This window comes from Saccharomyces mikatae (assembly GCF_947241705.1).
Source record: "Saccharomyces mikatae IFO 1815 strain IFO1815 genome assembly, chromosome: 7".
Taxonomy (NCBI): Eukaryota; Fungi; Ascomycota; class Saccharomycetes; order Saccharomycetales; family Saccharomycetaceae; genus Saccharomyces; species Saccharomyces mikatae.
The window spans coordinates 491,883-516,352 of NC_079262.1; the positions used below are offsets into that span (position 1 = coordinate 491,883).

Below are 24,470 nucleotides of genomic sequence, written 5' to 3' on the forward strand. Positions count from 1 at the left end.
GTTTCTGATACTATTCTTTCTCTAATATGACTAATCTGAACAGTTAGCGAATACAGCCCCAAATTATTCTTTTTTTTGTTGAACCCTACTCCTGGTAACGTCTATAAAGCGGCTATCGTCCTGCTATCGTCCTGCTATCGTACCATTATCGATAATGAAAGAGTGGCTGATCATGTAATAAGCAAATAATGTAATTTCGAAGAGGTATAATTAGCGCCTCTTGTTGCCACTCATTAGGTGATAAGTAATAAATTAAACCCTATTTAGGTGTTATATAGATTCACAAATAAACCCTACTGGACCCTGTATAATCAAATTAGGGCTATATGATCTCGTTTAACTTTAAACGAGACACTTTTCTTTTTCGTTCCTTGGCTTTTTTCCCGCATTGCGTAATAACCGTTATAACATTATCGTTTGGCGTTACTATGGAAAAGTTCAAATATATATCCTCGAGAAAAAAAACAAAAACATACTTATCCCAATAAAGCAAGAATTTAGTTTTACTTATACTTGTATATAGACATATATAGTTTAAACAGATTACATATTACTGTCGTAATGGGTAACGATAACAGTAAGAAAATCCAGGTGGAGGGGGAGAAAAAAATATCTAAGCAACCGGTCAATTTTCTGCCCCAAGGTAAATGGTTGAAGCCAAATGAAATCGAGTATGAGTTCGGCGGAACTGCCGGTGTTATTGGTATGGTAATCGGCTTCCCATTATTGATGTATTACATGTGGATTTGTGCAGAATTTTATCATGGAAAAATTGCCCTACCCAAGGCAGGTGAATCCTGGATGCACTTCGTCAAGCATCTATATCAATTGTTCTTGGAAAACGGTGTCCCAGAAAAGTACGATTGGACTATTTTCTTGACATTTTGGGCGTTCCAGATAATTTTCTACTACACATTACCTGGTATCTGGACCAAAGGTCAACCTTTGTCTCATTTGAAGGGCAAACAGTTGCCTTACTTCTGTAACGCTATGTGGACCTTATATGTTTCTACCACTTTGATCTTAGTTTTGCACTTTACCCATCTTTTTAGATTGTATGTTATCATTGACCGCTTTGGTAAGATCATGACATGTGCCATTATTTCTGGTTTCGCTTTCTCCATCATACTTTACTTATGGACGTTATTTATTTCTCATGATTATCATAGAATGACAGGAAACCATCTTTACGATTTCTTTATGGGAGCTCCACTAAACCCTCGTTGGGGAATTCTAGATTTGAAGATGTTTTTCGAAGTTAGGTTACCATGGTTTACCCTTTATTTTATCACTTTAGGTGCTTGTTTAAAGCAATGGGAAACTTTCGGCTACGTGACTCCACAGTTGGGTGTTGTCATGCTAGCGCACTGGTTGTACGCCAATGCATGTGCCAAAGGTGAAGAACTAATTGTTCCAACTTGGGACATGGCTTACGAGAAATTCGGATTTATGTTAATCTTTTGGAACATTGCGGGTGTACCATACACCTACTGTCACTGTACTTTATATTTGTACTATCACGACCCATCTGAATATCGCTGGTCAACATTATATAATGTTTCATTGTATGTTGTCCTATTATGCGCTTACTACTTCTTCGACACGGCTAATGCCCAGAAAAATTCCTTTAGAAAGCAGATGTCCGGTGATAAGACTGTTAGAAAGACTTTCCCATTTTTGCCATACCAAGTATTGAAGAATCCAAAGTACATGGTAACCTCCAATGGCTCGTATCTATTAATTGATGGTTGGTATACTTGGGCAAGAAAAATTCATTACACAGCTGACTGGACCCAATCTCTAATTTGGGCCTTGTCTTGTGGTTTCAATTCAGTATTCCCATGGTTTTTCCCAGCGTTCTTCCTTGTTGTTCTGGTTCATAGAGCTTTTAGGGATCAAGCCAAATGCAAGAGAAAGTACGGAAAGGATTGGGACGAATATTGTAAGCACTGTCCTTATGTATTCATTCCCTACATCTTCTAGACTTTTTCTGTATTCACTTTACTGCCTTCCTTTTATAGTTTGTACATAGAAAGTATACATGACTTACACGACTAAAAGTTTAAAGAAATTGATTTTCTATTATTCAGTCTAATTCTTTCACATAATAGATCCTAATGAAGCTATTTTTTTTGTAAATATACTCTGTGTTACGTGTATAATTTTACACTATGTTATGGTTGGATAAGTATATTAATCCTGTTCAGCAATTGCTACTAGCCTTTCTTCGATGTTCTCAGCACTCAACGTAAAAAAGTTGTCCTTAATGGCGACACCGACTTCCAAATCATTCTTGGAGAACTCAGTACCTAAGGCATCAATCATATGGGTAATAGCAAACTCTACAACCTTTTCCCATGATTCTTCATTAATATGTTCAATTTTGCTCTTTTTGAAATGGTTTTCTAAGTTTGTTGTAATCTCTTGTTGTTTTGGCCCTGTTGCCGTAGCTTTATAACCAACATAATAGCCTGCAGGGTCAGTTTTATAAATGGATGGACCCAATTCTTCGTCTACGGAAACAAAAGTAAGTATAACCCCCAGTGGTCTCATGTAAGCTCTTTGGGTATAGATTTGGGAAAGGTTAGCCATTCTCTTAGCCAATACATCACACGGCATATCGTAACCATATTTATAACGGAATTCAGCAGCCTCAGCCTTGGCCCTTAAGGCTGCATTTCTTGCATCTGGTATTGGCCCGTTTACTACCATGCCAATTGTTCTTGAAATAGAAAATATATACGAAACGGTAGTTGGATCTAACAGTTTATCAGGAACTTTCTTCTGACTTATCACTACAGTGCAATTCTTACCTCTGACCGCCAGTGAGTTTATATTAGTTTGATTAGTGGCTTTGAAGGCATATTCTACTTGATATAAACGACCTTCGGGGGAAAAGATGGTAATATGTCTGTCGTAACCAGCAGCAGATGCGGCAGCAGCACCAGACATGATTATAATATGTTTCTTTTATTCTTAATCTTTGCCCTTATTACCTTTTAGTATCAGAACTAATGAATAGGTCGCTTAAAATGGTTTAGTTTACCATGCGGTGGCAAATTGATGTAGAGTTTACCGTCGGCTGTGATATCACATTTAAGGATAACAATTATCATCATAATAGGGTAGGGGAAATGAGAGGCCAAAGGTTACTCTTAACAAATAAAAAAGTAAATATCTATATAAGATTAATGCAACATGACTACAACAGGTGTTTGAGATATTTTCAAGCTATAGTTGTACAAAAAATAAAAAATGGGCGGTCATTTATTGGATTTAAGGTCTCAGCTTGGATTTTACAAGTTTTACCATAACAACCCTAAAAACGTCTTCATTCACTCAATATTTGTTCCCACGATCCTATTTAGTAGTTGTTGTATGCTCCATAGAGTTACCATTTACCATGGTATTTCGCTAACTGCCCTTTTAAGCGTTTTTTTTTTCCTATTTTATTGCCTTCTGTACTTACCCACAGGCCTATTAGCGGGTCTTCTTTTACTTTTATTGAATCTTGCGCTGGTTGATCATAGGATTCATTTATCGTTTAAGCAGGAAGTAAGTTTATTTGTTATTGGTTGGATTTTCCAATTTATTGGTCACGGTGTCTTTGAGAAAAAGAGACCAGCGTTAATTGACAATGTGGTTCAGAGCCTGGTACTAGCACCGTACTTTATAATGTTCGAGTTTCTCTTTAAATTGGGTTTCATGCCTCAGTTAAAGGCAACGCTGGAACATGATCTTGAAATCAAACGAAGAAATTTTGGTAAACAAAAATAATGGAAAAAGTGTAAAGAAATAATACAATAAAAGCACATATATCCTGAAATTCTTGGAGACTTATATACATACTAGGGCGGCTCTATTACGAAGTATATGAACGATGTTATATTCTAACAAAATAAATAATTAGATGAGTACGTTAAAGTACGTATTAATAATAAATAAGTAGGGTGATTCTAAAAAATGAAAGCTTCTTAACAACTTATGTTTTGATTCCCAGATGGAAATTTATTTTCTTTGCATTGCTTACCAATCTTGATGAACTGTGTCAAAAGTGGTGGTGACAGCCTTTCTTTTTGGAACGTTATCAAACTTTAATAACTTTGATCCGCCTTCCAAGAATGAGTATTTATCTCTTCTCAAAGCTTCATATCTGGAAATGAATTCTTCCTTTTGCAATGTAATACCAATATCATCTAGACCGTTAACTAAACAGTGCTTTCTGAAAGGTTCTATTTCAAAGTGATCAACGAGCACATTACCATTGGAATCCAAAATTCTCTGGTTTGGCAAATCAACGCAAAGCTTGCCACCCTTATTGGCAATAGGAATCAACTTATCAATGATAACTTGTTGATCTAGTCTAATTGGTAACAAGCCGTTCTTGAAAGAGTTATTGTAAAAAATATCACCGTAAGAAGGTGCAATAATGGACTTTATACCAAAATCTTTTAAAGCCCATGGTGCGTGTTCTCTTGAGGAACCACATCCAAAATTGTCACCAGTAACAACCAGTATTTCAGCCTCTCTCCAGGGTTCGACATTTAATACGAAGTCTGTTTCTTGGTCCTTACCTTGATCGTCTTTGCGGAAACGCCATTCATAAAACAATCCCTTCTTTAAACCTGTTCTCTTTATTGTCTTCAAGAATTGTTTTGGAATAATAGCATCAGTATCAACATTAGCTTTATCCAATGGTGCGCTGATACCTTCCAAAGTCAAAAATGGTTTCATACCGGAAGAGCTAGGTTTAGCAGATGTATCAGTCGACTTCACTGGGATGTCTTTTAATTCATCGTTCGCAACATCCTGTGGGGCATCTTCGGGTTGGACTGGTTCGGCGTGATCGTAAGCAGCACTTTCAAGCTCTTTTTCATCTTCTGAAGTAACTTCAAGTTTTGGATTACTTTGATCTTGGTTCTTGTACTCGAATTCTCTGATATCTACAAAGTGGCCAGAAATACCAGCAGCAGCAGCCATTGCTGGGGACATCAAATGTGTACGAGACAAGGCACCTTGACGACCTTCGAAATTTCTATTAGATGTAGAAGCACAGCGTTCGTAGGCATCCAAAATATCCGGATTCATACCTAAACACATTGAACAACCAGCTTCTCTCCATTCAAAACCAGCCTCTTGGAAAATCTTGTGCAACCCTTCTGCTTCAGCTTGTTTTTTTACCAGACCGGAACCTGGTACGACCATAGCCAATTTGATGTTACTAGCCAGTTTTTGACCTTTAACTACAGCTGCTGCGCTTCTTAAATCTTCAATACGACCATTAGTACAAGAGCCAATGAAAACTTTATCTACTTTAATACTCTTAAGTGGTGTGTTTGGTTCCAAACCCATATAAGCTAAGGCTCTCTCCATTCCTGACTTCTTAATTGGATCAGTAACATTGCTTGGATCTGGGACCGAACCGGTAATTGGCAATGCATCTTGAGGAGAGGTACCCCATGTAATAGTTGGAATCACATCAACAGCTTCAATGTTAATTTCATGATCAAATTTAGCGCCTTCATCGGTTTTCAAAGTTTTCCAGTAGGAAACGGCCTTTTCCCATTCAGCGCCCTTTGGAGCTAAAGGTCTACCTTTAGTGTATTGGAAGGTGATTTCATCTGGTTTAATCATTCCTGCTCTTGCACCAGCTTCAATGGCCATGTTACACATGGACATACGTGCTTCCATGGAAAGAGCCTCAATAGCTTCACCAGCAAATTCAATAACAGATCCTGTACCACCTGCGGTACCTATCAGACCAATGATATACAAAATCAAATCCTTGGAGGTAATACCAGGTGATAGTTTACCATTAACGGTAATTCTCATGTTTTTAGATTTGGCTTGAATAATCGTTTGCGTAGCTAGAACATGTTCGACTTCAGAAGTACCAATACCAAAAGCCAAAGAACCAAAGGCACCGTGGGTAGAGGTATGAGAGTCACCACAGACAACAGTAGTACCCGGTAAAGTGAAACCTTCTTCAGGGCCAATAGTATGGACGATACCTTGTCTTGCTTCGCTCATACCAAAATATGGAACACCGAATTGTTTAACATTGTTTTCCAAGGTCTTAACTTGGAGACGTGAATCAGTTTGTTTGATAAATGTGTCTAACGATTTGAAATTCTTTCTTGATTCAGTTGGAATGTTATGATCTACGGTAGCTAAAGTACAATCAACTCTTCTAACCTTTCTACCAGCATTTTCTAAACCTTCAAAAGCTTGTGGAGAAGTGACTTCATGGACTAGGTGTCTGTCGATATACAATAAAAAGGAGCCATTTTCATCTTGATGGACGACATGAGCATCGAAGACCTTATCATATAGAGTCTTTGGACCCTTGGATGGAGTGTAAACCATTATTTATAACCGCAAATAAAAAAAATCAATAACGACAAGGACTGTCACTTTCAATAGCTCTTAATTTCTGTGAGTTGCTTAAGCTTTTTGGGAAAAGTTTAGTGAAAACAGCGTAATGAATGAGGTAAGATCTGCTGTTTAAATAAGTAATTTAACGTTTACTGAAGTCAACTCAAGTTCCCGGTCCCGGATAAAACCGGTCAAATTTCACCGGTCCCGGCATTTTGTTTTCCGTAACGAAAGAATCACTCATCGTTTTTAATGCAAAAGAGTAGAACTATGAAGGTCAGGTTAAATTGAGTCATCGAGAGCAATGATACGATTTTGGCCTCTACAGTTACAGAGGAGAAAAAGAAATTGTAAAATTTCTTGCGGTTTTGTTTATACTGATAGAATAGAGATATTTCGATGAAAATAACCCATAAAATCAGCAAATGATTTACATAACGTTGAGGCTTTGCTACTCCGAAAAGAGAATCCAAATAATCCGACGCATTTATTACTATGCAACATAAAGTGTCACTTTCGATGTTGTGAAGTATACTTGCGGTAAAGGAGAGCGAACATACATAAATAAAAAACTTTATAGTCCAATAAAAGTGAAGACAGAAAATCATGACATAAAACCTCCGCCATATCAAATGGAACTTGCTATTCTTCAAAATTGACATTAAGAAGTCACACATCGATACCAGGAAACTTGTTTTGTTAAAAATTAAATGAATAAATTAGTGTGTGTGCATTATATATATTAAAAATTAAGAATTAGACTAAATAAAGTGTTTCTAAAAAAAATATTAAAGTTGAAATGTGCGTTTTGTAAATTGTGCTCTATTAGAATAATGACTTGTGTGCGTCTCATTCTAAAATAGGAAGTAACCAACAAAGAAAAAGAAAAATTACCATTTAGATAATACAGATTCTTTCAAATCAGATAGAAACAATTAGCGTCGGGTTGTGTGTGTGTGGTGAAGCTAAGAGTTGATGTCATTTGAATCTAAAATTTTAAAAGTGTGTGTGGATAAAATGATAGATGACAACTCCGATGTGAAAGTATCTAGTAAATTGTAATTGGAAATCAGCAGCTTATTCTTATTGGTTCCTAATTCTTTTTAGTGTATCAGTTCCCATTGATAAAAAAATTAAAATTAAAATTAGAAAAATTAAACCAGAAAAATCAAGTTGATTAAGATGTGACAAAAATTGTGATTAAATGCTACTTCAACAGGATTAGGTTTCCTTTTCGTGTTGAGTAGAAACTCTTTGCATAGCGGCCATGAAGTCTTCGACACTTCTGGTAGACTTCTTTTCCTTCATTGGCTTACCGTTCATAACTCTGTCGAAAGCTTCAGAAGTGGACATTTCGTAGTAGAAACCACCCAAGACACAGAAGATACCAATGGACCAGACCCAGACACGGACAACAGTAACAATATCAGTCCAGTTTTCAGACCACCAACCGAATAAGGTAAACATGGTAGCAATGATGTCGACGGCGAAGACGGCACCAGCTAATTGCCATGATGGAATAGAAGACCAGAATGGACCAGCAGCTCTGGTGATGAAAATCAACCAGTTCTCAGTCAAGGAAATTTGCAAGAACATAATACCGTTCAAAGCACCAAAGTTTTGGATGATACCACCCTTTGGTAGGAACATAGTGGTCAAAGTAATCCATGAACCGACAGCCAAAATGATACCTAAGATAATGGACATACCCCATAATCTTGGTAGGTTCCACTTAACTGGCTTTGGAGAGTATGGAGCATTATCGTAAGCGATAGCCAAGGTAGCAACATCAGCGAAAATAGCAATGAAAACAATCAAATCAATGTTCAAAGAGTTATCCAAGATAGCAATCCATAGACCCAAGAAGATTTCCAAATGTAAGGACAAAGCAATACGGTAGACAACGTAGGAGTACATTCTGTGGAAAATTTGTCTGGAAGTCTTCAAAGCATCAATAATAGCAGATAGACCAGGAGCCAAGAAAACAATATCAGCGGCAGATCTGGCAGCATCAGTAGCACCTTCGACAGCAATACCAGTATCAGCCTTCTTCAAAGATGGAGCATCGTTAACACCATCACCAGTCATAGCAACCAAATAACCTCTGTTTTGCAAGATTTCAACAACTCTGTATTTATGTTGTGGGAAAACTTCAGCGAAACCATCGGCGTTTTCAACAAAGTCAGCTAATTCAGAACCTGGCATGTCACCACCGCCACCTAGACCTAATCTTTCAGCGTTGTAAATGTTGGTACCCAAACCTAATTGTCTACAAGTTTCCTTAGCGATACCAACAGCATCACCAGTTAACATCTTAACTCTTAAACCTAAATGTCTAGCTTCACTAACAGTTTGAGCGGTATCGTCTCTTGGTGGATCCATACATGGCATAACACCCAAGATTTCCCAGTGACCTTCACCTCTCTTTCTAGCAACACCTAAAGCACGGAACCCTCTAGAAGCCAATTCAGCAACCTTGTTTTCGTAGTTTTCATGGACATCTTCTGGGATTGGGTGGTCTTCTTCGACAGTCTTTAAGACGAATAATGGAGCACCCTTAACACAAACAATTCTTTCACCTTCTGGGGATTCAACAACAGCAGTAACCTTTTTAGAGACAGGGTCAAATGGGTGGAATTCCAAAACCTTGTACTTGGTCAAAGCATCTTTAGCCTTTGGATATTGCTTCAAAGATTTCAAGAAAGCCTTATCAATAGCATCCAAACCCTTCTTCTTTCTAGAAGCAGCCAAACAAGCAGTCAACATCAAGTCATCTGGAGAAACACCTTCAACAGTGTATGGTTCGTGCAAAGACAACTTGTTCTTGGTCAAAGTACCGGTCTTGTCGGAACACAAAATTTCGACACCAGCCAAGGATTCAATAGCAGACAATTTTTGAACAATAGCCTGCTTCTTAGCCAAGTAAGCAGCACCGACAGCCATAGTAGTGGTAACGACAGCTGGCAAACCAACTGGAACACCAATAATGGTAATACCTAGAGTGTATCTCAAGATTCTAACAATACCGTTAGTTCTGTAGAAACAAGCAGTCCAGACCAACAACAAAGTGACAACGACCAAAACTAATAAGATAATACCAATACCGTTCAAAACTTCAGTGAAATGACCTTGACCACCAGCAGCTTTGTTAACCAAAGCGGCAGCTCTACCAACGAAAGTGTTGTCACCGGTAGCAGTAACAACCATGAAACCTTCACCTCTCTTAACAGTGGAAGAAGAGAAAGTTTGGTCACCGTAATGTTTGTCGACAGCCAAAGATTCACCAGTAATAGCAGATTGATCGATTTGCAAGAAACAGTCTTCAGTGACGATACGACCATCAGTTGGAATAATAGTACCATCTTCTAATTGCAAAATATCACCTGGGACGACTTCGTTAGCTGGAATTTCAACTAATTGACCGTCTCTGATAACAACAGCAGTGTTGGCCAAAGTCTTCTTCAATTCATCGACAATGGAACCGGCTTGGAATTCTTGAATGAAACCAACACCAGCGTTTAACATTAACAAACCACAGATAACACCGAAATCGACCCAATCGGACAAACCGGCAGCTAAAATAGCAGCAGCTTCCATAACGAATTGAATTGGACCGACAAAGAACATGACGAACTTAACAACCAAAGATTCTTTTTCGTCAGCCATTTGATTTAAACCGTACTTCTTTCTTCTGTGTACAACTTCATCGGAAGTTAAACCGTAAGATGGGTCGGTTTGTAAGTATTCTTCTGGAACTGGTCTAGCTTCACCGGCGGCAACTGGACCATCGTCCTCACTGTCTTCATCGTCAAGACCGTGATTAGATTGTAGTTCTTCGATTAAAGCATCGATATCGTCATCGTCAGATGATTCAGATCCAGCATCATCGAAAGTCTTAGCAGGCTTTTCTTGAGTTGGCTGATGAGCTGAAACTGAAGATGCTGATGATGATGATGATGAAGAGGATGATGTATCAGTCATAATGAAATTGTTTTGATAATTAAATCTTTCTTATCTTCTTGTTCTTTTTAATGATTTTCTTTAACTAGTTGGGGGTATAGTCTTTTTCTTCTTTTGAATGTGTGTATAAAAGAGAAAAAAAAGTTGGTATTTCCAATTAATTAATTATTAACGATCGTTAAAGAAAAAATTTATCAACGAGGTTGATAGAAAAAAAAAGTTTTTGTAGATATAGAAGAAAAAAAGATTTTCACTATTGGTGTTATAAGAAATAATAAAAAGAACAGAGTTAAACAAAATACATTCTACAACGATACAGCATTTGATAATATCCCAATATTTGGTCTTTTTATATAATCGAGACCAAGGGAAGGGGAACATAAGCGGTATCCACTATCCACCACGTTTTTCGTCACCGGTCATAATTGGAATAAACAAAACAAACAAACGAACTACAAGTTTGAGAGTAACAATTTCCATAGAGCTGAAAAAAAAGGAAAACAGAAACAAAAAAAGCTCATAGTTCCACCATAACTTCTTCAGAGTTTCTGTGAACGAGGGAAAAAGACAACAAAAAAGTAATGAGCAAACGGCCTCGAGAGATTTTTCATGATGGAAAAGGAAGGAAAAAACCCGAAAGGCATATGGATAACATTCTGAGAATGCCTATTCCTGTCAGAAGCTTGTCAAAGGCCTCGAGGCCGGGAACTGCCGCATTGGGAAATAGAGATGCAATTGCGCGCGAGTTTACGAAATTCTCGCAGGAGTTTCTCCGGCCATATGCGGCTGGTTCTAAGTTTGAGGTATGGGTCTATAGCTGCGGTAATTATCGCCGGATCTCCGTATCGAGACTGGGTTTGTTTTCAAATTACCGGAAACAGACGAGAAAACTAAGCGATGTGTGGGTGTCTTCGGCATTGCCTTGTTTATATTTCTCCGTTTCAGGAAGCATGTTTTGTTTTCGCCGTCCAGCGTGGTGACGTAAACGACATTTTTGCACTCCGCAGAGCTGAGTTAATCTTTGAAAAATCTCTATGTCCTTCTTTTTTTCTGTTAGCTTCCGTTCCGGCTCTCGTCTTCTTTCCCGTGCCGTCGGGTTTAGTCAAGGAAAAAAGAAAAAAAGAAAAAAAGAAAAAAAGTCGTATCGTACCCGAGAAATATTCGATTACGATTACGTATGCGATAGCAGTTGAGAGGTTCTGATTCGTTACGATGACTTGATAAGCGGGCTTTTTTAGATATATACGGCTTGGACTTGACTAAAAACGTGATTGTTTGTTTTACGTATGTGCGCGTATACAGAGCAATTGATTGACTTAGTACATACATGGTTTATCAAGATACCTTTTTCTTTCTTTGCTTGCTGGATGCGTGCGCGACTATACGCCCGTTTAGAAAACCGATGGAGGCTTTTTTTTCTCCCATTTGTATTGAATTGGGGATATTATTCTTTCCCTTTTTTCCTTTTTTCTTTTTCCTTAAAAAAAACAAAACAAGACAAGAGCTTTGGGACACATGATGGATGTAAGAACAGTGTTGAATTACCGAATTTGGCAAACATATTGAGGCCGGACACAGCTTCACCGGATTCGTCTGAGTGCTTTTTATCCTTTCTATATTTATTTACTGCAAGAGCATAACAAAGTTTGGTTTGTGTTCCCTAAAAACAGTCTGGATGAAAATCTTATGCACTCGTCTCGCTGGTTGCCATCTCATCGCATCTGAACTTACTGGTCTCTTTCCTTGTTTGTCAAAATTCTCTATTTTCTTTTTTCGCTGTTCTGTCTTTATCTCAATTCCTAGAATGGAAGAAAGCGGAAGGAAAAAGTAAAGTGGACGATGCATCCGAGATTTTCTCTAGTCTGTGCCCTCTAGCCCACTCAGAGAATAAGGGTTCAACTTCTGAAAATAGAGTTGTTACTAAGAACAGGACGATAAGGTGTTTGACCTTTGTCCCGTTGAGAGAGTTTCTGTTACTAATTTTGCTTCTCCACTTCTGAAGCTTCTTGTTACATAATGGTTAGTAAATTCATGATAAATTGGTCTACACTTTGCATCATCCGAATTCGAGTATGTGTTTGCCTTGCTTTCTATAGTCGCGTTGTTCTTGGCGCCGATGCCTTTCTAAAATCTATTTATCGCCCCTTCCTTCAGTTCTTGGCGCTTAACACGATATTGTTTTATTATTTGGCTATGCAAATCTAAAAGACCAAGAGTGAACTCAACGCAGTTCGCTAAAGCTGTAGCAATAATTGGATCGGCTTTTGATTCATCCAGCAGTACAATTTAAAAATAATATACAAGACAAAGGAAATATTCCCTTTCTTTCTTTATGTATTTTTTTAAAGCGAAGTGTGGAATTATATGTAAAACACAAACAAAATATAAATTCCCAATTTTCCTGCCCATCGATTCTTACATTTTTTTCCAATACCGTGAAACACAGTATTACAGTTCCGAAACCTACCAAACATAGAATAGCCCATTTTATACATATTACCGGAAACTTTTTACTCTTTTAAAGGGCTTGGCATGCCGGAATCAAACTTCAACAGTATTAGTGAATAATACATGGCGCTAGCACTTTCATTGCACCCGCAAAAAAGAGATGAAAAAAAGGAAGGGTTTTACCCGGCATAAAAGTGCTCCACCATTTGTCAGGGGGAAGGAATTAAGAGGCTCAGGCCCAGAAGCGCGGCCCACATATTTTATTAAATACTAATCTTCATAGGCATTGGCATTACATTTAATCGGCATCTTCCTCCATTATTATTCAGATATTATCAGCCCCCTCCCCCCCAAGGAAAGCCTCTGCTCAGACCGCGTTAAATATTCAACGTCTTTTACCAATTCTATTACTAAACTCACTTCCGGGCTTAACGAACTGCCCAAATAATACTCTTAAAAGACCCTTTTATTGCCTCTCCGAAAAATTCCATTAACTAAGTGGGCATATATCAACTGAAAAGGCTTAGGTTGGAAATTATCAATTTTTCATAAGGTTTAAGAAAGAAAAGGCTAAGAAACCGTCAAAGCAACCCATGCGCCTCTAGTAAAAAAGTGCACTAGAAGAATTTACATCACATATATATATACGACGTTGAATCAATAGAAAATAATTAGACTTGACAAATAAAGTTTAAAAAAGTGAATTGAAAAGAAGAGCACTGTTGCGTGTAAGAAAAAAAGAAAAAAAGAATGTCCAGGCAAGACGAGAATTCTGCTCTATTGACGGATAACACAAACAACCATCCATCATATACTGAAAGTCAGTATGGAGGCCACGATAGCTATAAGGTTTCAAAAAATCAGCTTTCCGATCTTCATAACCCTAAATCAATAGGATCGTTTATCAAACTATTTGGCTATGAAACTGACAGTTTTTTCAGATATTTGAAAACAGATAAGAACGCAGGTATTTCTCTTTCAGAAAAAGCCGATTATCGCCAGACAGACCGTTATAAGAATTATGGTGATAATTCTCTTCCCGAAAGAAAACCAAAGTCTTTTTTACAGTTGGTATGGGCTGCTTTCAATGATAAAACAATGCAATTGTTGTCGGTGGCAGCCGTTGTTTCTTTTGTCCTAGGTCTATATGAATTGTGGGTGCAACCCCCACAGTATGATCCAGAAGGTAATAAAATCAAACAAGTTGACTGGATAGAAGGTGTTGCCATCATGATAGCGGTCCTTGTAGTAGTTCTAGTTAGTGCTGCCAACGATTACCAAAAGGAGTTACAATTTGCAAAACTAAATAAAAAGAAGGAAGATCGTAAAATTATAGTTATTAGAAATGATCAAGAAATACTAGTTTCCATTCACCATGTCTTAGTTGGTGATGTCATTTCATTACAAACTGGTGATGTTGTTCCCGCTGATTGCGTTATGATATCGGGAAAGTGCGAAGCAGATGAATCTTCCATCACTGGTGAATCGAACACAATACAGAAATTTCCGGTCGATAACTCACTAAAAGATTTCAAGAAATTCAATTCGAATGAAGGCGACTTCCAGAACAAGCCAGTAGATATAGGTGACGTAACCGAAGATGGTGACAAGGTTGCCGATTGTATGTTAATCTCCGGTTCCAGAGTCTTATCCGGTTTGGGTAGAGGTGTTATCACTTCCGTAGGTATAAATTCGGTTTATGGTCAAACTATGACTTCGTTAAATGCCGAGCCTGAAAGTACTCCATTACAGTTGCATCTGAGCCAGTTGGCTGACAACATTTCCGTTTACGGTTGTGTGGCTGCTATCATCCTTTTCTTGGTCCTTTTCATCAGATACTTGTTTTATATAATACCTGAGAATGGTAGATTCCATGATTTGGATCCTGCTCAAAAGGGTTCCAAGTTTATGAATATTTTCATCACTTCCATTACCGTTATTGTAGTAGCTGTTCCAGAAGGTTTGCCATTAGCAGTGACTTTAGCTTTAGCATTTGCAACAACAAGGATGACTCAAGATGGAAATTTAGTAAGGGTTTTGAGAAGCTGTGAAACTATGGGATCTGCTACTGCTATATGTTCTGATAAAACTGGTACCTTAACAGAAAATATCATGAGCGTCGTCCGTGGCTCCTTGGGTGATTCTAAATTTAATGATAGTAAGTCGTTGCCTGTAAGCGAACAAAAAAAGCTGAATTCTAAGAAAGTCTTTGAAGAAAACTGTTCGTCATCTTTAAGAAATGATCTACTAGCCAATATTGTTTTAAACTCCACGGCCTTTGAAAATAGAGATTTTAGAAGAAAGGATCATGATAAAAATAATTCCAATACAAAGGTCTCAAGAAGTTCCGGTTTCTCTAGCAGATGGAAATCTAGACTACCTTTTTTTAAGAAAACTAAGAAAAATAATGATCAAGATCAACTATTCGAAAGCGTCAACAAAGGGAAACAAGAACCTTTTATCGGCTCGAAAACTGAAACAGCGTTACTTAGTTTGGCAAGGTTATCTTTAGGGTTACAAGCTGGAGAATTACAGGATTTGAGAGACCAACCAATGAAAAAGTTTGACATCGAGAAAATTATTCAAACGGTTCCATTTGAGAGTTCTCGCAAATGGGCTGGTTTAGTGGTAAAATACAAGGAACGCGAAGGTAAAAAGTCATTCTATAGATTTTTCATTAAAGGTGCCGCCGAAATTGTTTCCAAAAACTGTTCATATAGGAGGAATTCTGATGGTACCTTAAAGGAAATCGATGAAGAGATTAGAAAACAAATTGATGGTGAAATCAAAAATCTTGCATCTGATGCTCTAAGAGCAATTAGCATTGCGCACAGAGACTTCTATGAATGTGAAAATTGGCCTCCTGAGCAACTGCGCGATAAGGACTCACCAAACATGGCCGCGCATGATTTGTTATTGAATAATCACACTATTGAAAACGGTTTAATTCTAGATTGTTTACTCGGTATTCAAGACCCATTACGCGCCGGTGTCAAGGAGTCGGTTCAACAGTGCCAACGAGCTGGTGTAACTGTACGTATGGTGACTGGCGACAACTTATTAACAGCAAAAGCTATTGCAAGAAATTGTAGTATTCTTTCTACTGATATTAACTCTGAAGCTTACTACGCCATGGAAGGCACAGAGTTTAGGAAATTAACAAAAAATGAACGTATAAGAATCCTACCAAATTTAAGAGTCCTGGCAAGGTCTTCACCAGAGGATAAAAGGTTATTGGTAGAAACGTTGAAAGGAATGGGGGACGTTGTTGCAGTCACTGGTGATGGTACAAACGATGCTCCAGCTTTAAAATTAGCCGATGTAGGTTTTTCAATGGGTATTTCTGGTACGGAAGTTGCTAGAGAAGCCTCTGATATCATTTTAATGACGGATGATTTTTCTGCTATTGTCAACGCCATTAAATGGGGTAGGTGTGTGTCAGTTTCCATAAAAAAGTTCATTCAGTTTCAGTTGATTGTTAATATCACTGCAGTGATTTTAACATTTGTTTCTTCTGTTGCATCCAGCGATGAAACATCGGTATTGACGGCGGTACAACTATTATGGATCAATTTAATCATGGATACTTTAGCAGCCTTAGCTTTAGCAACTGATAAACCTGATCCAAATATCATGGACAGAAAACCTAAAGGTCGCTCAACATCTTTGATTTCTGTTTCAACTTGGAAGATGATTCTATCACAAGCCACATTGCAATTAATTGTTACTTTTATTCTACATTTTTATGGACCAGAGTTATTTTTTGACAAGCATGAAGATCAAATAACGAATCACCAACAGCAACAATTAAACGCCATGACATTCAATGCCTTTGTTTGGTTGCAATTTTTCACCATGTTAGTATCGAGAAAGTTAGATGAAGGTGATGGTGTGTCAAATTGGAGAGAAAGGATTTCTGAGACCAATTTAAATTTTTTCCAAGACTTGGGTAGAAATTATTATTTTCTCACAATCATGGCCATTATTGGTGGTTGTCAAGTCTTGATAATGTTTTTCGGCGGTGCTCCATTTTCGATTGCTAGACAAACGAAGTCAATGTGGATAACTGCTATACTGTGTGGCATGTTGTCCCTAATCATGGGTGTACTAGTAAGGATGTGCCCCGACGAAATAGCATTGAAGGTATTTCCAGCTGCTTTCATTCACAAATTTAAGTACGTATTTGGACTTGAGTTCCTTAGGAAAAAACATCTGGGAAAAAATGACGATGAAGAAGCACTATTGAACGAATCCGATACTCCAGAATCCACCGCCTTTTACTAATAGATGAGCTCTCTATGCTTACTACGAACGTTAGTGACAAGATTAACAAATTTCTATTTTAACTATTTTTTTCGAAGTTGTATAATATATAGCCCATAAAATTTACTTGAAATAACGTGCTCATACATGTAAATTCTTTTATTCCTCTGTATGTTGCAAGGTGCAAAAAAGCCGTGAAATCGTGAAGAAAATAGCACTTCATTAAGCCATAGCTTTTTCGTTAATTTGATAAAGATTTTTTGGCAGCATCCTCCATCAGTATTCACGATATTAGCTCTTCATTAGTATCCTTGGTTGATAAATAACTTTGTGCTTTCAGTTTTATGCTCTCTGAAAAAGTAGCATATTCAGCAAAGAACTTATCTAGACCTTTAAACAGGCTTTTCATTTCAGAAAGTGAGTCAATTCTTCTTATTAGATCCGTATTCGTTTCATCTTTAGCTTCGTTGTCGATCGCCAAACTTAACGACTCATCAATTGTATGCTCTAACGCTTTCAATGATGTTCTAAAATCGCTTATTGAAAGATCTGTGCCTACGTTAGTTGCATTTTCATTTTCACTCGTCGCCGAAATATTTGTAACTGTTTTGATTTGTTCTAGATAGTATATCACTTTTTCAATTCTTTCTTTGATTAGCATTAAACTTTGTAGTTGTTGTCTAACACTGATATTATCATCATTTTCTTGATCTATTTCACCCAGTCTTTCAGTCACATTCTGCATTCCTGTTTCTAATGCTCTTACAGCACTTGCCAAAGTATCCAAGTAATATTCAAGCTTAGACGATCTTAACAATTCATTCGAATAGAGCGGAAAATCATCCTTTACTGATTCTTCGTGGTATTTGGTTGATACCCAGGTTCTTGGAAGTGTTTGAGATAATTTGTTCAAATTCCATATAGTATTTTCCAATTCCTTCGTAAGGTTCTTCGTGTAAAAGTCTAGCCTGGTTAATAGCAGTGAGGATACAGATTGCGTTTGAATTTGGTCTTCGTTCAAAGCGTTTGACAAAAGTATATCAACAAATGCATGAGGAACGAATTCCTCGTCAAAAAACATACTCAAAATATCGTCATCATCCGCAACTGTCAAGTCTGCCATTCTGCTTACTTTTGCCTTCTTCTCTTTGCTACTTAATTCAATTCACACGTACTTCATATAAAAGTGAAAAGCATCATCACATTCGAAGCGCATATAACACCGAGATTATGCATGCAGTGCAGTGTTCGCCCTGAAAAAGTTACATATATAAAAAGATTTATGGATCATTTAAGTTATATAAAGCACAGAAGTTGTATTTTCCAACTTCAACCATTTCTCCCTTTGATTCATTATCAAGAAGAAAACAGAATTGCCTAACTTCATCGTCATTGGAGACTAAAAAGGTGGGCGTTTCAAATCCAATAACGGGCCGTTCACTTTTTGGGTCTGAAATGATGTCAAGCTTAATGCTGGTGTCATGTCCAGAAGAGACAAACAAAGCTCCTGCAGCAAAGTGAATATTGTTTATTGGAATGCCCTCACTAATAAGAAACTCATCAACTGGGCGTTCTGGTGATCTTAGATCCCACTGAGCCAACATTCCATTCTCATATCCGGCGTAAACATAGTTTACATTATTTACGTCAATTGCCAATGAATTACATGGAGATATGAACTTGCTTGGAAGTTGCATAGTTTGCTCTTTAGAAAAAACATCGTGTATAGTAATAACACCAGACACATGGCCAGCAATAACATATTTTCCAAATGTTCCAAACTCTAAATCATTCTTCTTGAGAGTAGGAACCCCAAGTGATTGTTTTTCTGCCCCCGCGAACAAGGCTATGCTATTCACACCATCATAAGGATTTTCTTTTCTGTTGAATGTGTGAATCGTTGCTGCTGTACCACATTCCCATAGACGAATTGTACCATCCAATGAGGCAGAAAGTACATTCCTTCCTCTGTCTATTATGGCAATATCTGTGATTGTTGCCTTATGTCCAGTTAATGTGCGAGGATTTGAGCCATCTCTTACTGCCCAAATTTTCAAACGCATATCTTGAGAGCCAGATATCAAAGCCTCACCGCTTGGAAAGAAATTTAGTTTTGTTATTTCACCAACGTGAGCTTGACTAATTTCTCTTTCTAAATTAAAATTCGAATCCAATACTTTAATATCACCTTCTGTAGTGCCTAGGATAAACCGTCTCATTTGAGTTCTAATTGTATCTACAGCAGTATAATTCGCGCTCTTGAGCATCTTTGAACAATCTCTTTTGATAGTATTGAATAAAAAATCTTGCTCATCCAGTCGCGCTTTGTATAAATGGGTGTCTATCTTTTTGAATGCATTCCCTTTGCCTGCATCTATGCCCCTTTTATTTGCTAATACTATTATTTTGTGCTCCTCGATTTCGTTCATGTTTTTGTCAACATTAATGTAAAACTGATCATCATTTTCATTATCGTTTTCTAGAACAGCTTCAAAATCATACTGGATATGAGCAACTGTGATAAGCTTACTCATTGCCGTTTCTATTTCATGTCAATACTTCTCTTTAGGTTCTACTTTTGATATGGAGAGATTCGTTTTTTTGAGCTTTGTTTTGCCGATTTCTAGGTAATGTCGCCCATTATCATGTGGCCCGCAAGATCATTCATGCTATGAAGATCGCAAGCGCTGGAAAGGTCAACTGTGATTCAATTCCAATCCCTGACAGGGCTAAAGGTTACTTCACGATGAATGTCTAATTGAGTTGCTAGGTGAACGCCATATATTGGCACAACTTTCTTCTGTTTGCAACAAACCTGAAACGTTACGAGAAAAATGCATATACCATCTCATTGAGAAGATTCAACGGATTAATTAACCTTAACTCAATGAGCAGAACGTAAATAACATTATGTAAACTATCGGATATCAGCAACAATAACATAATAGATACTAATATAGTCTTTACAAAGCTCGTCATAATCAACAGGAACAGGCCACTAACGGATCTGATTAAATGCATCGAATATTAATGAATTCGGCTGTACTTTCGCTTTTGGTTTATCAAAAAGCTTCCAATATCGTAATGTTTCGTCTCCAGCCCCGGAAACCACTGTGGTTCCATCGTGGGACAATGTCAAATGCAGAACTCTAAAACTATGTCCCTTTAGAATTGCAATTGGGTCCATGGAGCTACAGTCCCATAAAGTTAAGTTGTATTTTGAGTAACCATGGGATGTCACGAGCTCGTTGGTATTTTTCGACCACACCATATTACATATTTGTGAACCACTATCTATATCACTCAATTTTGTTGAAGTATTAACATTCCAGATTTTTAATCTTCGATCTGCCGTACCACCACCAGTAGCCAATATTCCCCTTTTGTGAGGAGACCAGGCCATTGCCTTAACAGCGGCCTTATGTTCATCGAATGTCAAAATTGGAGATTTTGACGTTCCCTCGTAAACATGCACCATATTATCGTTACCACCTGAAGCAAGCTTATTGTCTATTACGTTCCACTTTAGGCCGCAAACTTCCTGAGTATGCGATTCTATAGTTTCAAAAAAAGGATCTGGCATTCTCACATCTCTATGCAGTATTCGGTGATCCCTACTTCCAGATGTCAGAACATGATTATTCCAAGATAAACACGCCACGCGGTCTACATGCCCCGACAAGGTTCTGATACATTTTCTTTTCATTACATCATAAATCTCTACAAGTCCATTTCCTTGGCCTACTGCTAGATGAGAGCCTGCTCCTATCCAGCTTAAGCTCGTATATTCGTTCTCCGTGTCACATAAGTGTACAACATCTCCCGTGTTGTTATCTGTTAGAAATATTGATTTCCCAAGAGCAACTGCCAAAACATCAGTGCTTGACCAGTCTATCAAACTATAGTAGAAATCGTCTGCTAATGACGGGGCATCTAAAACCCTATAAGGGACTTTCGCTATTTGTCTGAATTGCTTTCCAGGCGACAGCAATAGTTGTTTAGAATCTGGCCTAACTGGTGACATCGAATCAAAAAATTGTGATTGTAGCAAAGAGGCCGCAGATAATTTTCTGCCTTTGCGTTGCTGATAGGACAACAAACTGGCCCCTCTAACCGAATTGCTTGAAGGCCTCATCACTTCATCTTGTTGTGCGGTGAAAAGACGTCGAGGAGTAGCTGGTGTAGAGTGTGGCGAGAATTCTTCTGAACTGGCCCCTTCGGGAGGTGGAGTCGAAACTCGTTCTAGTTCATAACCGTAATTATTCGAATTCTCTGTGTGTACATTGCCCCTAGTAGATGGCCTCGTATTCTTAATACGATCTATACTACTTTCTGGGCCTACTGTATCCTTACTTAGCATTTCACCGAAAAGCTCATTCTTCAGCAAGGTGTTGTATGTTTCATGTGCTTGTCTTTCCTTTTGGTACTCAACTTGATCTTCTGTGCTTGATGGATTAAGGGCTGGAACGCTTGCCATACTACTGATCGAAACGATGGAATTTAAATCTATATCTGTTCTATTCGGAATATACCTGTCACCATATACTGTGGATGGCCTCGATCGCCTGGAGGGAGAGGATAATAGTGAAGCAGATGACGAATTGGATATCGGCCGTTTCGATACCCTCTTGCTTTCAGAACCCTTGAGTGGGGAGGAAGAAGGCGTGTTATTCATGAACGGGTTCAAGTTTGTGGACATGTGACTGAGACTAAAATGTAAACCGGAAGGGAAGGTGACGAAGATAGGATAGAAGCTAGGAGACAAATCTGTTATAAGGTGTCATAAATTCACTTCATCGTAATATCACTACTAGAAGCGGTGCAAAAAAGTATTTTGTGTGGGATGAAAAAAATCGTGGAAGAACTAAGTCGTTCTTCGGGTAAGAAATTAGCATTGTTCGATAAAGACAAGATGAGGTAGAATGGCGCATATTATTCATGTCCCTATTGAAAGAATCAATTAGTTAATTTCTGACTAGGTTCGGCAAAGCCAAGATTTGCTGATGTTATTTCACCTCATTTTTCTGGCGTTCATTTTTTTGCCATTCAGAGTTTCTGCGTTTTACTTTTATGGTTATGGTGGGGACCGAAAGTGCTTCCTTAAAGAACTATCTAAAGACACCCTTCTAAAAGTTTCTTACAATTTGGGAGTTTACGATGGGAAGTTGATAGATTATGCGCTTCCCAGCAGTAATGATTACGGCATAGTTATAGATGTGGAAGAAGTCTTTGATAATAACCATAGAGTGGTCCACCAACAGAATTCTCCTTCTGGAAACTTTGAATTTCTAGCTTTAGAGTCTGGGGAATATAAGATTTGTTTTCAATCTCAGGTAAAGAATTGGGTAGGTAAAACTAAAACAAAACTGGAAGTTGAATTTGAAATCGGTTTAGGAGAGATGCTGAAGTTGAAAGAAAAAGATGCTTTGAAAAGCTTACACGGGAGAATCGGTATACTGACTTCTAAAATTATGGAAATTAGAAGAGAGCAACAACTGGTGAGGGAACGTGAAGAATCTTTTAGAGATATATCTGAATCTGTAAACTCTCGTGCAATGTGGTGGATAGTAATTCAAGTCATTCTTCTCATTTTGATTTGCGTATGGCAAATGAAAAGCTTACGTTCGTTTTTTTACAAGCAAAAAATCTTATGATTGCGTGTATGAAGAATTAAACCTGCAGCAAACTTGAATTTAACCCTCGCCATTTGATGATTGAACTTTAGTATACATATTTATACATATCAATGATATCATGCTGCTTCAAAGTGTAGTCATTAAACGAGTGTGTACATGAATATATATAACCTAGAAGCCATCAAGATGATTTAGGTTACTTACGTTTCTATTCTTTTAGTCATCTATAAAGACAAAAATATATAAATAAGTATCAGATATTCCATGTCAATCGTATTGTCTTTCCATAATTGGAACAAATAGTTTTCATAATTATTGCTATTACAAACCTTCATCCATCCAAGCTAAAGTTTTATTGATACCTTCCTCGATACCGACTCTTGGTGTATAACCTAGCAACTTCTTGGCTTTAGCAATATTATGATAACGGTATGCACACACAATCTTGACTCTAAATGGGGTCAACCCTGGTTCTTTGCCTAGCATTTTAGACACCCATTCTGAAAGGTAACCGGCAACAATTGCAACCGGCCTTTTCAAAACAATAACGCGGTTATCGATATGACCATCTGCTTTCCATACAGTACGAGCCAAAGCCCAAAAATAAGTGGGGGTATCATTGGTAATGAAGAAAGTTTCACCGGAGACTGCTGTTCTTGTCTTTGGATCGAGAAGTTTTTGTGCAGCTAAGACATGAGCATCGGCAACATTACCAGCATATGTCCAATCAAACAAGTTATTATTATCACCAATTTGGAACTTTGATTGTCCTAATTTTGCAACTTGTCTAAGACCGGGCACCAATTGCCTATCTCCTGGACCAAAAATACCAGCTGGACGAAGAGCAACAGTATAAAAACCACTCTCTGGATCATTTGCTTTCAAAACCATGTTTTCTGCAATAGCTTTGGTCTCGTTATACGCGTCCATAGGAACTTCTGGGATAGGCCAGGTTTCGTCTGCATTATGCACATCTTGCCCGTTGAAGATAACACCTGCAGAAGAAGTATATACAAGTATATTAACACCACATTTCTTGCACATATCTATCACGTTACGGGTTCCCTTAACGTTTACTATATCATAAATATCTGGGTTTTGGCCATGCATTGGAGAAGCACAATGAACAACAACGTTTGCTTTACTTTTGTTGATAGCGTCTTCCATATCTTTTGGGGATGTCAAATCCCCCTTGTGGAATTTTATATCATCCACATTAAAAGTAAACTGTTTCGAAAGTTTCTCAGGAAGGTCTCTAACATCAAAAATATGGATGTCTGGTTTGGGATTGATGTTGAAAAATTGCTGAATTAAGTGCAACCCAAGAAAACCAGAGCCACCAATAATCAAAACTGAGTCTATGTTGGACATATTTATCTTTATACTTGTCCTTTCGAGCTATAAAGTTCAGTCAATATTGGACAAATATCTATAACCTATATGAATGTGTTTGGTAATTTATAGCTGCAACATAATCTTTTCTTGGACACTTATATCAGATTTTCTAAACGATGCCATTTTTTTAGAGAACAATAAACGATCTATGGGGGCTATCGGACCGAAAAACTTAAAGTCCATAAACACCGAGTAATAAAACAATCTCCAGGAACAAGAGGTTTTGGAAAGGTAATAACTGCAGCCACTATCAAGTTTTATATTAACTTTGAGTCTAGGAACAGTTTATACGTACTGTTGCAACAGTGAATTTCCTTATCTCCAATACGATTCAAAAACATAAAAGAGAATCTCAAGTCCATAAAAAATTGTAATGAAAAGTCCCGTTGTTCG

At 37.7% G+C, this 24,470-nt stretch overlaps 12 protein-coding genes across 12 annotated transcripts; 5 read left to right on the forward strand and 7 right to left on the reverse strand.

Moving 5' to 3' along the window:
• Window positions 1-561: 561 nt before the first annotated feature.
• ERG4 (delta(24(24(1)))-sterol reductase) lies at window positions 562-1,983 on the forward strand (the record flags this gene model as incomplete). The annotated part of the gene is made up of 1 exon (XM_056222707.1): window positions 562-1,983. The coding sequence occupies one exon, from the start codon at window positions 562-564 to the stop codon at window positions 1,981-1,983; it is 1,422 nt and encodes a 473-aa protein (XP_056082371.1).
• A 210-nt stretch (window positions 1,984-2,193) lies between these two features.
• Window positions 2,194-2,952, reverse strand: SCL1 (proteasome core particle subunit alpha 1; the record flags this gene model as incomplete). Its single annotated transcript, XM_056222708.1, has 1 exon — window positions 2,194-2,952. The coding sequence occupies one exon, from the start codon at window positions 2,950-2,952 to the stop codon at window positions 2,194-2,196; it is 759 nt and encodes a 252-aa protein (XP_056082372.1).
• A 303-nt stretch (window positions 2,953-3,255) lies between these two features.
• MPO1 (2-hydroxy-palmitic acid dioxygenase MPO1) lies at window positions 3,256-3,777 on the forward strand (the record flags this gene model as incomplete). The annotated part of the gene is made up of 1 exon (XM_056222710.1): window positions 3,256-3,777. One exon carries the CDS (start codon window positions 3,256-3,258, stop codon window positions 3,775-3,777), a length of 522 nt encoding a protein of 173 aa, XP_056082373.1.
• A 249-nt stretch (window positions 3,778-4,026) lies between these two features.
• On the reverse strand, window positions 4,027-6,366 carry LEU1 (3-isopropylmalate dehydratase LEU1; the record flags this gene model as incomplete). Its single annotated transcript, XM_056222711.1, has 1 exon — window positions 4,027-6,366. One exon carries the CDS (start codon window positions 6,364-6,366, stop codon window positions 4,027-4,029), a length of 2,340 nt encoding a protein of 779 aa, XP_056082374.1.
• A 1,230-nt stretch (window positions 6,367-7,596) lies between these two features.
• PMA1 (H(+)-exporting P2-type ATPase PMA1) lies at window positions 7,597-10,356 on the reverse strand (the record flags this gene model as incomplete). The annotated part of the gene is made up of 1 exon (XM_056222712.1): window positions 7,597-10,356. One exon carries the CDS (start codon window positions 10,354-10,356, stop codon window positions 7,597-7,599), a length of 2,760 nt encoding a protein of 919 aa, XP_056082375.1.
• Window positions 10,357-10,916: 560 nt separating this feature from the next.
• Window positions 10,917-11,315, forward strand: BRP1 (Brp1p; the record flags this gene model as incomplete). The annotated part of the gene is made up of 1 exon (XM_056222713.1): window positions 10,917-11,315. One exon carries the CDS (start codon window positions 10,917-10,919, stop codon window positions 11,313-11,315), a length of 399 nt encoding a protein of 132 aa, XP_056082376.1.
• A 2,218-nt stretch (window positions 11,316-13,533) lies between these two features.
• On the forward strand, window positions 13,534-17,067 carry PMC1 (calcium-transporting ATPase PMC1; the record flags this gene model as incomplete). The annotated part of the gene is made up of 1 exon (XM_056222714.1): window positions 13,534-17,067. One exon carries the CDS (start codon window positions 13,534-13,536, stop codon window positions 17,065-17,067), a length of 3,534 nt encoding a protein of 1,177 aa, XP_056082377.1.
• Window positions 17,068-17,329: 262 nt separating this feature from the next.
• On the reverse strand, window positions 17,330-18,169 carry COG7 (Golgi transport complex subunit COG7; the record flags this gene model as incomplete). The annotated part of the gene is made up of 1 exon (XM_056222715.1): window positions 17,330-18,169. The coding sequence occupies one exon, from the start codon at window positions 18,167-18,169 to the stop codon at window positions 17,330-17,332; it is 840 nt and encodes a 279-aa protein (XP_056082378.1).
• Window positions 18,170-18,326: 157 nt separating this feature from the next.
• On the reverse strand, window positions 18,327-19,580 carry RPN14 (Rpn14p; the record flags this gene model as incomplete). The annotated part of the gene is made up of 1 exon (XM_056222716.1): window positions 18,327-19,580. The coding sequence occupies one exon, from the start codon at window positions 19,578-19,580 to the stop codon at window positions 18,327-18,329; it is 1,254 nt and encodes a 417-aa protein (XP_056082379.1).
• Window positions 19,581-20,044: 464 nt separating this feature from the next.
• On the reverse strand, window positions 20,045-21,745 carry CDH1 (Cdh1p; the record flags this gene model as incomplete). The annotated part of the gene is made up of 1 exon (XM_056222717.1): window positions 20,045-21,745. One exon carries the CDS (start codon window positions 21,743-21,745, stop codon window positions 20,045-20,047), a length of 1,701 nt encoding a protein of 566 aa, XP_056082380.1.
• A 304-nt stretch (window positions 21,746-22,049) lies between these two features.
• Window positions 22,050-22,700, forward strand: ERP6 (Erp6p; the record flags this gene model as incomplete). The annotated part of the gene is made up of 1 exon (XM_056222718.1): window positions 22,050-22,700. The coding sequence occupies one exon, from the start codon at window positions 22,050-22,052 to the stop codon at window positions 22,698-22,700; it is 651 nt and encodes a 216-aa protein (XP_056082381.1).
• Window positions 22,701-23,003: 303 nt separating this feature from the next.
• Window positions 23,004-24,053, reverse strand: ERG26 (sterol-4-alpha-carboxylate 3-dehydrogenase (decarboxylating); the record flags this gene model as incomplete). The annotated part of the gene is made up of 1 exon (XM_056222719.1): window positions 23,004-24,053. One exon carries the CDS (start codon window positions 24,051-24,053, stop codon window positions 23,004-23,006), a length of 1,050 nt encoding a protein of 349 aa, XP_056082382.1.
• Window positions 24,054-24,470: the final 417 nt, after the last annotated feature.